General features: G+C 36.1%; 1 protein-coding gene across 1 annotated transcript in view; it reads right to left on the reverse strand.

Annotated features, from left to right (window-relative positions):
• Window positions 1–1,469: 1,469 nt before the first annotated feature.
• The window catches only part of TMTC2 (transmembrane O-mannosyltransferase targeting cadherins 2), a gene marked incomplete at its 3' end in the record, with an annotated part of 254,657 nt that continues 241,360 nt past the window's right edge, over window positions 1,470–14,766 (reverse strand). Inside the window, exon 12 of the mRNA XM_080363734.1 lies at window positions 1,470–1,649. Within this exon, the coding sequence (XP_080219860.1) occupies window positions 1,470–1,649 (180 nt within the window). The remainder of the gene's footprint in view (window positions 1,650–14,766) is intronic.

Raw genomic sequence — 14,766 nt, forward strand, 5'->3', positions numbered from 1 at the left:
TTATGAAAAGAACACTGAAGCAGATACCAACAAGTCATTAAATGAAATAGTAAATTTTCTTACAAGCAATAATACTTATTCCAAGGAAAGCAAGCAGTTAACAAATGGCCTGGAAAAAATGACTAAGGCTTCAATACGCTAAATAAATTATTTTTACAGTTAAAAAATGAATACTAAAACAGTAACTAGGCCAAATCATTCTGAAACAGAGATAAATTGAACCTTGCCAAAAACATATTTAGGTATTTGACGGCTCTGCTGCTGGCGCATGTCAAAATACAAACAGAATAATAATATTTGGTTAGAATCTGAACAGGTAGTATTTTTTAAAACACCACCACTGTGAAAAATAACTGTTAACCACCTTTAGAGATTTCTCTTTATCTATACTGTTTAAAGCACGATCTAATCCAGTCCTTTCAGCTATTTCCTAGCCTCGCTAATGTATAACATTCCCTTTTCTCCAAGTTTCTCATGAAGTCACATTTGTAGCATATCCAAGCATTAATATTTTCAAATCTCACCTGGCTGAGTTATTGCAAAAATATCGTATGCAAAGTCCAGTTTAATGTTGGTCTTATCTGACAGCAATGTAAAGAGAGTCAAACACACACGGTTCTATAATACCATATTTTTTTTTCTTAATATGACAGTCTGACCACGCTCATTTGATATCAGGACAAACAACAGTCTTGCTTGTATTGCTAAATCACAACTCTAGACCTTGTTTTGTTTTTTGTTCTTTTACTAGTCTACATACACATCTGATGTAGAATATGGGCAGTTGCTTGCTCATTCTGTCTAGCCCACAGCCATTTGAATGTGTATCTCAAGAAAACTGCATTAAAACTTAAGAAGCTGAAATAATACGCATATTCACAGTAAACAAATTTGAATGCTGTCGTTGAATCACAAGTGACAGGTTTGAAAAAAAATTGGCCATATAATCTGTGAAATTGGTAAGCAAGAGGTCATAAAATAAGATACAGCAGCATTAAGACAAACTGCAAACACACTGGGTTTAGTATACATTTTAATGAGTTACAGCAACAGCAAAATACTTTAACCTACTATTACCGCATTTACTCCCATAAGGCTTAGTGTATACTGTACAATTTTCCCTTGGTATTTCTATGACAGTATACTCTTCAAGTACCCACCCAAAAGTGAGCAATATGGGATTTGCAATGATTTATCAAATATGCCAAAACACCTTCTTTCAAATGGTATAGTTCTAAATATTTTTGTGGGATAACAAGTCCTTCATTAATATCTCAAAGTCTCCCTTTTTCGATTCATCTAGCAAAAAAAAAAACAACTTATGCCAAAAAAGCAGAATAGCTTCTAGCAGCAATTGAGACCTCTGATCCTTGCAGTCAAGTCCAATGAGTTCTTTGATTGGACAACTGTGTGGAAGTTCTAGTTCGTGGTTTTAATCAATTTAAGGAAAAAGTTCAGAGCTTTCATCATCATGTTTTGGATGTCTTCAAACCTTGTTTCTCCATGATATTCCACAATTTGCGAAGATTGGACTGAGTGATGACATCATCAGGTTTGAGTTGAAGAGCAAGGAGGTAGTTTTCTTCAGCCGCCTTCAGCTTACCATTCAGATGGAGAATGGCTCCAAGATTCATTAGGGCAGCTGGATACTGGTAAAAAAGAAAAAAAAGGGGGGGGGAAGGAGAAATATTAGGAATATTTTCACTTTATTTTTTTTTTTCCCCCAGTCAATCTTCTTCCACTTAAACAAATGATTCCCTTATGTTTGCAAACTTTTCATGGAAGCAATTTAGCAATTTAAGCAAATAGAGATAACAAGAAAAAGTTTCTGAACAGCTGCTGTATACTTTGTGCTTTAAACAGGGCAAGCTCTGGTGTCTACAGACATACACTTCTCTCTTTAATGAGAAAACACAGAACTCATAAAGCTTTACATGTGGTAATGTCGGCATAGCACAGTTTCCAAGAGAAAATTAAAGTAATCCACGGGTGGATTAAAGACAGGAATTTATTTTTAATTAAACCCATGGCCAATGAAGAGTTCATAATTGTTTGGAATAGTTAACACGTTGGAACTCATCCCTTTTGTCTCTTTGTCTTAATAATAGCTAGTAGAAAATATAATCTGTTCTCAGATTCTGAGGATGTTCAGGGGTCCTAGGATATCTATTTAGATGCAGGCTGTGGCAATTATTTCTTAACAAATGATTGAATAAAAATGACACTGGTGGAAAAAAACATGCTATTTTAATAACAAAGATGTGAATATTTCATAACAAATCCATTAAAAAGCTTTTTATGTTACTAACAATTTTTTCCATCTTTAGCTAGGACAAAATGTTTCTTGTTTTTACTTTTTCAACTTTAGACTATTCCATTCTGAAAGAATATGTTGTCCATGATAATTAAACATGTCTGGTTACTGGAGTTAAGAAATATTATAAGGGTAGAAAAGCAGATTTATGAAGCTGAAGAACACAGTCTAACCTACCTTTTCACAAGTACCTAAGGTATCCACTTGCTAGTGAGAGCATAGTAAAGGCATTTGCCAAACCAGTACCTTGCATTTCAAAGAAAAAGGGGAAAAATACCACACAAGGTTCAGTATGGTTCTCCTCCTCAGGTCACTATCATTTCCAATGAGCTTCAGGAACACTCAAAGTCACATAGTTTTGCTTCAGAGGATAAGTGCTTCAAGACACCACTCACCACCACTGTTCTGATCAAAACGCAATACCCAAAATGTGGAGACACATGGAAACTCAGCTTCAGACTACTGTGTGGGGTTGTCGGTATGCTTTGGAAGCCCCTCAGTGACAATAATTTCAGGAAAATATGGTAGGGAGAAGGCAAATAAAATATGCACCAGACGTGATCTCCCAGACTGATGTGATAATAGGGAGTCATTATGATGAGGAAGACTTAGCTATGTTCCAAACCTCTCCACTAGCAAGTTAAACTCATTACTCTTATCCTTCTGAATCAAGTTTAAAACCAAACCAAACAAAAAAACACACATCCCCCCAACCCAACAAACCAACCAACCAATCAACTGTAATTCTTGTGCCCAAATCCTAGATTTTATGGTGGAAATGTTGTTCAGAAGCTTCTCTAGTTTTATATCCTACAAATATTTCATATTTTTTCAGCTTTCTTCCTGCTCCTATTAACACATACTCAAGAGTCACAAAGAACTCGACACATCAAATTTTCAGAAAAACTGGCTTCCAGAGTTTCAAAATTAAGCAAAACAAAATGAGTTCAGCCCTCCTTATTGTAAACAATGTTAATGCAGTGTAGTCTGAAGATGTTATTTTTAGATTTAATTTTTCTCGCTTTACCCTGACAGATTACTTCCACTACTCCAAAATTAGTTACTTTGTTCTACTAAAGATCAAAACAACAACAACTAAAACTCAGCTGGATTTTATAAAGTTTTCCCAGTTTAATACTCTCCAAAATTTTCTCTTCAGTCATAGTCTGTACAGAAAAAGAAAACTAAGCCCCTGGAATGTAATGTTCGCTATGGACAACACATATCGGCAGCCACATTATCATAGCTCCACCTTTGCAGTGCCAATGTTGCATGCTGTTTTGTAATAGAATAATACACCCCTTCATGACAGATGTCCTGTGTGCTAATTGAAGTGATGTAAGTGAAGGGTGATCACAAAACAGCTCCACGGTATATGGATGGCTGTCTAAACACCCACATATTTTAGTTGTTAATTTATTTTAGACTTAAGATTGTTTGAGAGAATTTTCTCAAATCATGAGTAGGATGGTCTGTTCCCACTGATTGTGTTCCTTATTTGCCTAATTAGAGTTTATGAATAAAACAGCTTTTTTTCAAGAGCATAGTTATTGACACAGAACTGTCTTCTCACTCGAAATAGAACTATGTGCATATGTTTGCATTTAGAAAAAGTTTACAATGGAAAAGGATTAAAAAACTTTAAACCCAGAAAAACTTATATTAAATAAGACACACGTTAAAATGTGTTCATGGGTAATTCTACAGCATCCACAAACTTATTGTGTGGGAAGTAACACAGTTGTCTCATACACCTTCCAGAAGTCCTCTCCATTTCCTTCACAGCCCCCTGAAAACACGGTATGTGTATCACACTAATCAAGTACTCTAAAGAACATCATACATATAGGCATATACATATATGCAAAGTCTTCTGTCATCACGTCTTTATCTTGCTATATCATTTCACTAGAGCAAGCAACAAAAACATCTAGAAGAACAAACTGTTAAAATGCCTTTTAACTGAACATGAAATGTTCCAGCTTCTACTTGTCATTCCTGATTTCCTGGAGACCCACCAATTTTTAGGCCATTAATGTTCTAAACAAATGTATTAACAGAAAATGTGAGTTGATAATTCATCTCAGGTAATGCTGAAAGTTCACTCCAACTCCATGTTTCAAATGAAGGAGTGCGCAGGATTTGGGAAAGACTGGTCTCTAAGTTTCTAGGGTATCAGCCACCCCAAAAATCTATGGTTTATTGTAAAAGAATAATTTTGGGTGACTGCAAGATTATACATCAGTGCCATCAGCCTCTGACAACCATAAATAACGGTCTGAGGACAAGAGAGCAAGAGACATTTGCTATAGTTTTTCTTCACATATATTGTCTTTTATTAAAGACAGCTGATAAAACTTTTCAGTACGTTAACAAAGGCAGTCGGCAGCTACCAGTGCAATAACATGGGACTTGTAGCACTGTATAACAAATGACACCACCTACTACTTCAGAGGCTTGAAAGGAGAAGCAGGCCTGCCTTCATTTCCTTTTGGAGACAGATGCTTTACATCAAAAAAAGCTGACTGGCATTTCTATCTGGGTTGTAAATGCTGTCTTTTATGGTCTACTGGGAATTATTCCCTTTATGAGCATTTTGATTGTGGTGTGCTTGTTTCCTTAGTGTTTTTTTGGGGGGGGCCAAGGGGGAGAAGGGTGGCGGGAGGTGCTCCTGAGAAGGACAGGGGAGGAATAACAAAGTAGTCAATAAATGACAAAATAGCAAAAGGCATGTATTTAGTTGCCTGAGGTGGTTTTGGTTTATGTTGATGACAATTCTTTCAAACTTTCTCTGTATGACCAAATTCAAAGAAAAGCCTTGGGGCATGCAAAAATTTTAACATAAATTCAAGTCTTCTCTAAAATCAGGAGACCTATGGAATCTCCAAATAATTCAAAAAGTTCTGAGTAGTATTTTGGAATTACACTCATGTAACCAAGTATAGTATTGGACCCACAAATAGAATGAATCTTAATGACAGAGAAGTTGAACTTATTTCTTATTCGTCATCTCTAGCTCCATATATAGCAAATGTCATATCAGAACAGTCCCAAACAGAAGACAACAAGTTTACTTCTATATATGCCTAAGAACTTAAGGATAGAGGAAAAAATACACAAACACTTGTTAGGGAATTATATTTGGTATACTGCTTCTTATAGAACTTGTTTAGAAACTGCTTATATAGAGTTTGCTTAGCATAAGTAAGTTTGCTTAGCATAACTTCTGCAAGCTGTGAACCTTTGAACTTTCTGCTTCATTAAGCAGAAAGGCCTCAGAATCTTCAAGTTAGAAGACAGGGGAGCTGTGTCCTTGGAAATAAGTAAAGGGACAGAACAGCACCTAACAGAAGGCAAGAAACAGAAAAAATGTTTTGGCTGTTACCAACAACTTATTTTCTCCAGCTGCAGGTGCAAAATAGCAACTTAAGGTCAGGATTCTGACTGACAGTGGCCTGATGAAAATGAAGAGATCTAATGAAAAACATGGAGATCCCAGATTCTAATTTTGCAGTTGCCGTGGAGTGATGTGCAGGGGGTGGGGACTTGGACTTTAGGGGTATAATTGTCCAAGCTTTTTTTTTCTGCTGAGGGTTTCTCTTCAGGAAGCACCCAGTTCAAGCTGCTCTATGCTGTAACTTATGCACAAATTGTTTATTTTAGGAGAATTTCTGGAATCCGTGCCTGAGTCTCTGCTACAGGAAACCTAGGGAAAATAAACTCAATCTAACTCAAAACCACCTCTTGCAGAGCAGACAACTATGAACAAACAAGAGCCGAAATACAAGCAATGAAATCTGAAATCGTTTTCCCCAAAGCCCTGCTTACAGATGACCTTCTCTGCTCAACACCACAGAGGCCAGAGCAGCAGAATCTGAGGTGAAAGTGCATTTTGTTGCTGCCAGGGTACTTATAAGGAAAATCATGCCAAATTTTACTCTAGTAGAATCACAAGTGCAAGTTACTTCTCACCTAGCCATTTTAAAAGGTCACTGAAAAGATGTTGACAATACTCATCTTACTCTTAATGAATTACTGCCAGGAGTGATCTTGTAGATGTTTCAAAACCATCCCAGGACTGTTTAATGAATACTGTAATCAGCATGGCCAACCCATCAGAAATACAGAAGGCTAAGTTTTTTGTTTTAGAACAGTGCAATTAAGGACATTTGTTCTTTTAAGGGTTCCTGTTGAGTAAAGTCCATAGTCAAAGAAGCACTTCTAATTAAATATGGCTGAAGAATTCAGATATTCCTCTTTGATAACTGAAGATACAGGAGGCACAACGACTGAGCCGTAAAGCAGCAGACTATTAGTTGTAGAATGACTCGCTTAAGCATGAGAGAAAAGCATGGTAGACTGCTTCATCTTATCAGTGACCACAGGATAATGTGCTGTCATGCCTTTTTTATCCTTCTACAGTGATGGCAAGAATTTTCACTTGAACTGTTATTACTGGTGTTATTGCCGTAGCACAACATAGTATTTTCTGAAGCAATCAAAATGTCAACAACTCCTTTTTTATCACTAAAAATAACTGTGGACAACAGAATCATTTCAGCGGTAGCACTTGCTTGTGACAGACTCATAATTTTGAGTAAAACCATGACCTAGCAGTTTCCCCAAAATGTAAGCATACTACTTTAAAGCACAGGGGTAGGGGGAGAAGGTAGAAGGAGAGGCAGGAGAGGGACATTTAGCAAGATGGTTGATGCCAACTGAGTCTTACTCTCCAATGCAGTCCATTGATAACACTGTAAATTCAGCAGAGACTGACACATGGAAGTAGATCTTTTTGTAGGAGTAACCTAGTGTTGCCAGATAAGCCAAGTGCCAGTTATTCCTTTCAAAGACTCATGTGTCTATTTGATTTTCTACGCTCTAAGGCTTTTGTATATCTTAAGAACTGCATTCTGCATATACTGTGTCTGGCATTTTGTTCCAAACAGGACATGAATCACAACTAAGACACCCATCTCCAGTAAGCTGCATGACAAGAGTAAATCGTCTAGGAACAGATTAGCTTGGTGCAAAAAGCATTCTGGAACAAGATGACAGGATGTATGGCAACATAGTATGGATCACAGAGAATAGAAAAGCATAAAATTCAGAGTTGAGAGGGATTTCCTGTGTTATCAGCCCAGACAGCAAATCATTCAGCTCTGTCAGAAAACAAAAAAAATCAGCATCTTTGCAAACTCTTAAAATGGAAGAAAGCCCTGCAACTTCTCCTCTATGACACTTAAATACATTATTTAAATTGTTACGTTTGCTCATGAATAATTTCGGTAAGTGTGCTTTAGTGTGAAGAACAGCTTTCAGCTTAAATAGTGAAGATGGGAAATGGAGAGAAAAACATTCTCCCCGCAAATACTAATTTGAATTAACATTGAGAAGAGCACAGTTTCCACGGTTGTGTTACTCAGAAATGAACCTAAACGTCTCTGCTGTAAAGGGAGCCTGTGTCCCGAACTAATTACCTTAAGACTAAATACATAGCTATATTAATCTAACTAACAACAAGCCTAGGCTCTAGAGAGGAGTGGATCCTTGGATTTGGTGATCATCTTTGAGAGTACCACGTTGGTGATGCTGATGGAGAACAACCTTAATTATTATTCACTAACGTGTCACTAAACAGAGACTTACTTTAGTGCTTTTTTTCATATTTTGTTCACCAAAGTAACAAATTATTAATCTCCAGGGAGGTGAACACAAAAAATAAAGTAGATTTCTCTTGAATCCTATTTATGTGATAGTCTCAGGTTAGGATAATATATCAAGTTAATATATTTAATATATCAAGTAAAGAGGGCAGAAGAATTGCACAAATTAATACCTGGTCAGCTTAACAACTGATGATACTACATAAATGTTAGAACATGGTTTTGTTTTGTGTGGGGTTTTTTTGTTTGTTTGTTTTTTAAATTATTGTATTACAATTGGACATTCAAAGCATTTGACCTGCTTGGTGAAGGGAGAATATACATGCAAATTGTATGTATCTAATCTTCTGTGCTTTCAAACACTAAAGACCATCATGTCTAAAATTGCAAACTACAGCATATATGCATTTCAAACCAGAAATTAAAAGTGAGGGAAGGGGTTCTTACTCTTTTTTTTTTTTTTTTTTTTTTTATTTATGAGTGGCAGATGAGGGCGTTTTCATCCACAAGCATACCACAAAATTATTCAGTTTGCTTGTAGATTTAGACATTGGCATCTTTAAGAAAACCCACAGCTGTGAGTCAGGGAAGAGTTCTAGACTTGGCGCAGTAAGGAAACATCAAGCAGTCTGCTCTGATTCTCAAATTATCACATCGATAGGGGACATTTTAACATCAATGTTCTCAAGCAAGTGAAGATTTTTTTCCTCAACATCTTTTTCATCTTAACCTTCAGAGACTGCTCGGAGTTTTGAAAACATAGTTATTCAAAACCAAACAAGCATATATAGGGTATACGTTACATTTTGTTGCTGAAAAGCTATCTACCATTGGCCTTCATACAAACTCAGAGTATATTGTTTTATATATCAGCAAGTTAACAAAAGCACATCTTACATCTAGTAAAGGCTGCAGATCATAACAACAGCTGAGAAAGTCCCACAGAAATGTACTTATAAATTCTGTGTATCTAGATTTTTTTTCCCATGCATCAAATGTTTAGATTTATGCTTAAAGAACCCCTAATCACACTCAGTTTATACAGAAACCACGACGGACATTTTCAGATAACATACTCATATTATCATAATAAAAATGAGTATTTAATATTATGGTTATATAAAAACAAACAAATAAAAACACACCAAAAAACCCAACAAACCAACAAACCAAATGCCCCAAAAACACCAACCAAAAACATTTTCCAGTCCTCAATGTGTCCCTAATTAAACTTCTTAGCTTTACAGCTCAACTGTTTTCATCAGTATAGGATATGGTAATCTTACTGAATTTTCCTAGCACTTTAGGATTTCATTAAAAAAATCATCAAATGACTTAATTTTTATTTATAGAAATCCAGCTGTGCTCTAATGTCTGCAATTTTCTAATTTTAATACATAGCTATGATTACGGTATAAAACATTAAACAACTTCTTTATCTTGTATGAGTACACTGCCAATTAGGAAGACTGTACTCCCAGCAAGTAAGAAAGCTGCTGAATAGCAATATCATCTCTACTACCATACTGACAAACAGAAATTAATCAAAATCTTTCAGTAATAGAATTTTGTCCCACCAAAGGGTGGGACACCAAGGGTGTTTTAAAATGCAATTGAATCTATTAGTTACTGTATTTTTCTATGCACTTTGCTTCTAAACCTTGGAAACCAGAAAAATAAAATGCTTTGTGTTAGTGCCTAGATATAAACCCCACTTTTAATTTAAAAGAAATGTAAAGCATTAAAAGAAAAATTAATATACTCTACGTCACCCAGCTGCACACATGCAGGGCTGATTGCAATAGCTGTCCACATTAACATAATCAAAACTGGCTGATCTAATTTACAGATCAGCTGAGGTTATGAATACAATTGCAGTATATACTACTGGCATCAAAAACAGTTCTTTCTTTTCAGTCAAATAAAATGCCATTGGAACTTAAAAATGACTGCTGAGAATGAATGCATCTTTTGTTTATTTTTGCCCAGATACTGATCAAATACATCAGTACCCAGAGAAGGTTGTGTAGTTTTTCAAGATGCTAGTCACATGCATATGGAATATTGCATTAGAGCTTCCATTTTTTCAGTAGAGTACACAACTAGTGAAATTTTAGAAGGAAGAAGTGTTCATTTCTGGCCTTAAAAATTTACTTAGGTTCTAACTACGGGATTCTCAAAATCACTAGTTTTCCAATATTTTGAATCCAGATGTTCAGATTAACGTTAAGTGTCAATCAAGGCTTTGCACCTTTGGCTGACAAGTATAGTCAGTTGAATTAAACGCTTGAGAACTACATTAACATTGATATTGCTGTATGTTTTCCAAAACTATGTAGGTGTTTGCAGTTGTAAGCTATAGCTGCCAGGCACTTTGTGTAAACCATTATGCAACTTGACATACTTGCTCTGAGCAGAAAGAATGAGATTCTTGCTATTTTATTCAAGGCTTATATCATGCAGAGGCACTATTAAGACAGCCCACAGAAAAAGTATTATATTAGAGCATTACAGAAACAGGAATAAAGAGAAGACTAGAAGATTATTAGGCATTGTAGGATGTTTTAGGGTAAGTTTTAGCCTTCATTCCACCCCTTAACAGACTCATTTTCTTTTGGTTTACTTTCTCTAGACAACAGAATCCATCATTATTCCACTCTTGGCAATAATTTTATTGGCAAGAAAGTACACACGATGTCAAACACATGAAGTGATACGATTCCCCTAACAACAGGGTTTATCAATAGTATCTGAAGTATATTTGTCAGAAAACACAACTGCAGCATGTGGAAATGTTACCAAGGTAATTTTGCAACTAAAAACTTACTCCACAACAGATGAACAAATACATAAAAGTATTGTGATGATGTGTTGTTCAAGGAACTACATTTTTGTTAGACAGCAGACACAACTGAAAATACTTGAAAAACTCTTGTTCCTAAATAATTTCTGAATGGAAAATCTTACCGTATTTACATATCAATATTTTTTTTTGTTTCCTTTTGTCCGTTTTCATTTGGCTCCTATCACTTCCATGCCTGTTCCATAGTGCAAAAAGGTTATGCCCACACTTGGTCTTGACTTTGGTTTTACCCACAGGATTACAAGAGCAGCTGAGAAAAGATGCACATACTCTTGGTCCTTTTCAAAGTGCTTAATACAGCACTCCATGTAATTCATAAGAATTCATGCCTTACATTTTGGCAGCCAGTAGCCTGCAGGTGTTCCCTACATAGTATTTAAAAACTAAATCTACAGTGCATATTAAAATTATTAACTTCCCAGCTAAGAGCTAGGTTTTAGTTTGGATTCTTGTAACGTAAAGATTTTAAGGCTGTAGCTTCTAAAATTTGGTCTTTTGATTACTAATAGTAAGACCACAGGGTAGTAATTGGTCACTAGGCTTTTACAAGGTTGTGACTTCAAAAAAAACCCCAACCTTTCTGCTTAGGTCAGCCTTATTTACCACATCTCACCAGTGACACATATGGTTACAGTGCTTTGTCAGTAATTAGTACCAGTAACAGCAAGAAGTGTTCAGTGGTAGATTTACACATCCTACTCTGAAAGGCTGCACTTGATACTACTTCATGTGTTGACAACTGCTGTTTATTAAACAGAGGCTTTCTCAATTCGTCAAACTATAATTTTAAGAAATGGACACACGAAGCAACACTGTGAATAATATTTTCCTTTTTAAAAAGGTTTCATTAATTATTACTGAAGGGACAAGAGGACAACTAATATTTGCAGGACTAGCACCAAGATATCAAAGTTCAGTTCCTGACTCTGAAATTCAGTGTCAAAAATTACTCAATGAAACCAGTTCCTTGCTCCAAACTGCTCCAGAAAAAGTCCTCTGTGTCTGGAGCAAACTATAATCCAGGGCCACTGGCATCGCTATGACATTCCACAGTCAATGGTTCAGGTTACTTTGCCTTCTCATTATGTATTTGCACTATAGAAAACACCCATTTTATATTAATATCACAGGATCCTACAGAAATTACCTTTGGGTCCTACCTACCAGCAATCTTTTTGTTAAAACTCACTTTTTCCTCTCAAATCAAAAGGTTTGTCTCCTGTGCAATTTCCATAATCTCTGTTCAGAAAGCATTTTGTTCCTCTATTATGGGTAAAACATCCAATTTGTGAACTAATCAATCATCGAACAACTTCATCAAAGCAGCTATCAAAACAGGATTTTTCAAACAATTAATGAAGGATCATGTAATTGATCTTTCAAAAATTATAAAAAAGTGATAATTTTAAGTTTATTTCACTGTAGTCAGAATGCGAAGAAATGAAGTACAAGTACTGAGCTACAATAAAACTCCACCAAATAATTCCACGATAAATATGCCAATCATCTACCCCACAGAATCTAAGAAACGTACAGCAAACCTTCATATGGAATTTAATTCAGGGTTTTATTGTGGATTTTCATTTTTACTGTTGTTATATTGGAAAAGATTTCTATTTTCCTTCACACTGTAATTGTTTTCAGTGAGTTTGCAGCAGCCAGATGCTGAGGCAACTGGCACTGTTACAAACCATAATGTCAGATTAAAGTTACTTACTGTACAGGAAGACAATCTTTACTGGAGCACCTGAAGAATTAGTGAAAATGCCTCAGCTTGGTAATAGAGCCATTCGTTATATGTAAGACGTGTTTTGAAAGGGTAGGTAGACTTGAATGTATATTTGCTCTCCATTAAAACTAATTGGGATAAGTAGAATCATGTAAATGCAATATATAGAGCTGACCAATATACAGTGGTTCAGAATGCCTCAGTGAAAAGGGACTGCTTTTCGGGGGAAATGAAAAACTATCCATGTCCTCCTCATAGCACCTTTTCACTAGCAGACAGCTGATCTCTAGACCGTGACTGTCCTAGGGAAAAATGCACTCCAACTGGTACTGAAATTAGTCTTAAAGACAAATTCCAAGAACAGTACTTCAGCCAGACCTGCCACCCATCCCCTTCCTAGCAGTCTGCAAACATACAGTTCTCCTCAGACAGATCTCAGACCAAAACCAGCCTTAATCTAGGGCATTTTTCCTCTATACCATCACCTAGATACACCTAGAGGTGTAGGAGGGTGGAGAATACCAGCTGCATCAAACCCATGTTGTAAAACAGAACCATAAATTCTCCAAAGCTTGTGGGGGAAAAAAATTCTAATAGGATATGTCAACCCACAAATAAAAGTAATTCCCAGGCTGAGAAATACATCAAAACTACAGCTTAGGAAGAAAATTAGGAAGTTATTTATTGCAAAACATCCTACTGAGAATGCACCGTTCCTGGGTTTATTTAATGAACATTGAAAACACTTTCTTATCAGTTTTAATTGCATAATAAGTTCATTCTATTGTTTTCAGAACCAGCACTAGAATACTCTATTAGGAAAAACCTTGCTGGATTCTCTTCTAATTGAGTTCAAACAGATGGTTTAATTTCTGAAATGCTAATCTACTGCTGTGAGTTCTATATTTCATGGCACTTTATTTTTGGTAGATACCAAGGGCTACATTTACAAGGCACAGTCAATCTTGCTCTCTCCAGGAATTGAGGCAGGCAGCAGGGTACCCCTGCCATATTGCTGTTGGACTGTGAATCACCTCCAAGTGCGTAGGGCTACCCATGATACGTCATCTTCATTTCCACAATTGCAACAAAGAGACTGCCTCATTACAAACTACTGCCTCCCATTATCTCAAAGCAAGATGGTCCCTTTTATTTAAATCAGTAGTACAAATCTAGATTGTGATTTCCTACTAATTAGTTTTGCAAACCTATTTTTTTTTTTAATATTCAGTTAATGAACATCATAGTTGAGTACAGGTATAACTGTTGCACAGCTCTTTTCATTCTGTCTACTAAGATGTGGATGAAAGTCACTAAGATGCTAGATGAAACAAAACGACATTCCACGAGACAGGCCAAGCTGACTTCGCTTCCTCATTTCTTCAAATAATTTTGATGGACATATCTATATACAGATAATGACTTCATATTTGCAGGATGAAAATACATGTTAAAAAAAAAACACAACAAAAAGAAAAGTGAAGACACTAAGATTCAAGCTAACTAAGGCACAGTCCTACAAAATTTCTGAAACAAGGTCTTGACAGTAAAATAGCTTAGAGTATTACTAAGAGAATTTATGAACTATCCATTGATAATCATGTGATGGGATCGGAAGAACAGTGTTCGGTATCTAGGTAGGTGCCTGGAGAGAAAACAGACTCATAGAATCATTTAAGTTGGAAAAGACCTTTAAAATCATTGAGTCCAACTGTAAACAGAACCTACACATTAATACTGGGGTGACTAATTTCTTAGGAAACACCAGTGAATTAATAATAAACATTTGTGACTTTTGTGAAAACACAGTCTTCTACATTTTGGAGATTCAGTCATATAAACATTTTGAACACTGTGGACAACAGAGTCTACAATGGAAAATGGGTGCATAAAACAAAATACTCTGGCTTTTTTTTGTTTTCCCAAAGAAAAGATTTTTAACAGCAGCTCAAAGCAGCACAAGAGATTTCCACCAGACATACTGAAAAACCTTATATGACCTATGTCCCAAGTGAATAGCACATAGAATCATTTCAGCTGGAAGAGACCCTCAGGATCATTGAGTCCAACCATAACCTAACTCTAGCACTAAACCATGTCCCCTAAGAACCTCGTCTAAATGCTTTTTAAACACCTCCGGGGATGGTGACTCCACCACTTCCCTGGGCAGCCTGTTCCAATGCTTGACATGGAT

Source organism: Nesoenas mayeri (assembly GCF_963082525.1).
Source record: "Nesoenas mayeri genome assembly, chromosome: 1".
NCBI classification, from domain to species: domain Eukaryota; kingdom Metazoa; phylum Chordata; class Aves; order Columbiformes; family Columbidae; genus Nesoenas; species Nesoenas mayeri.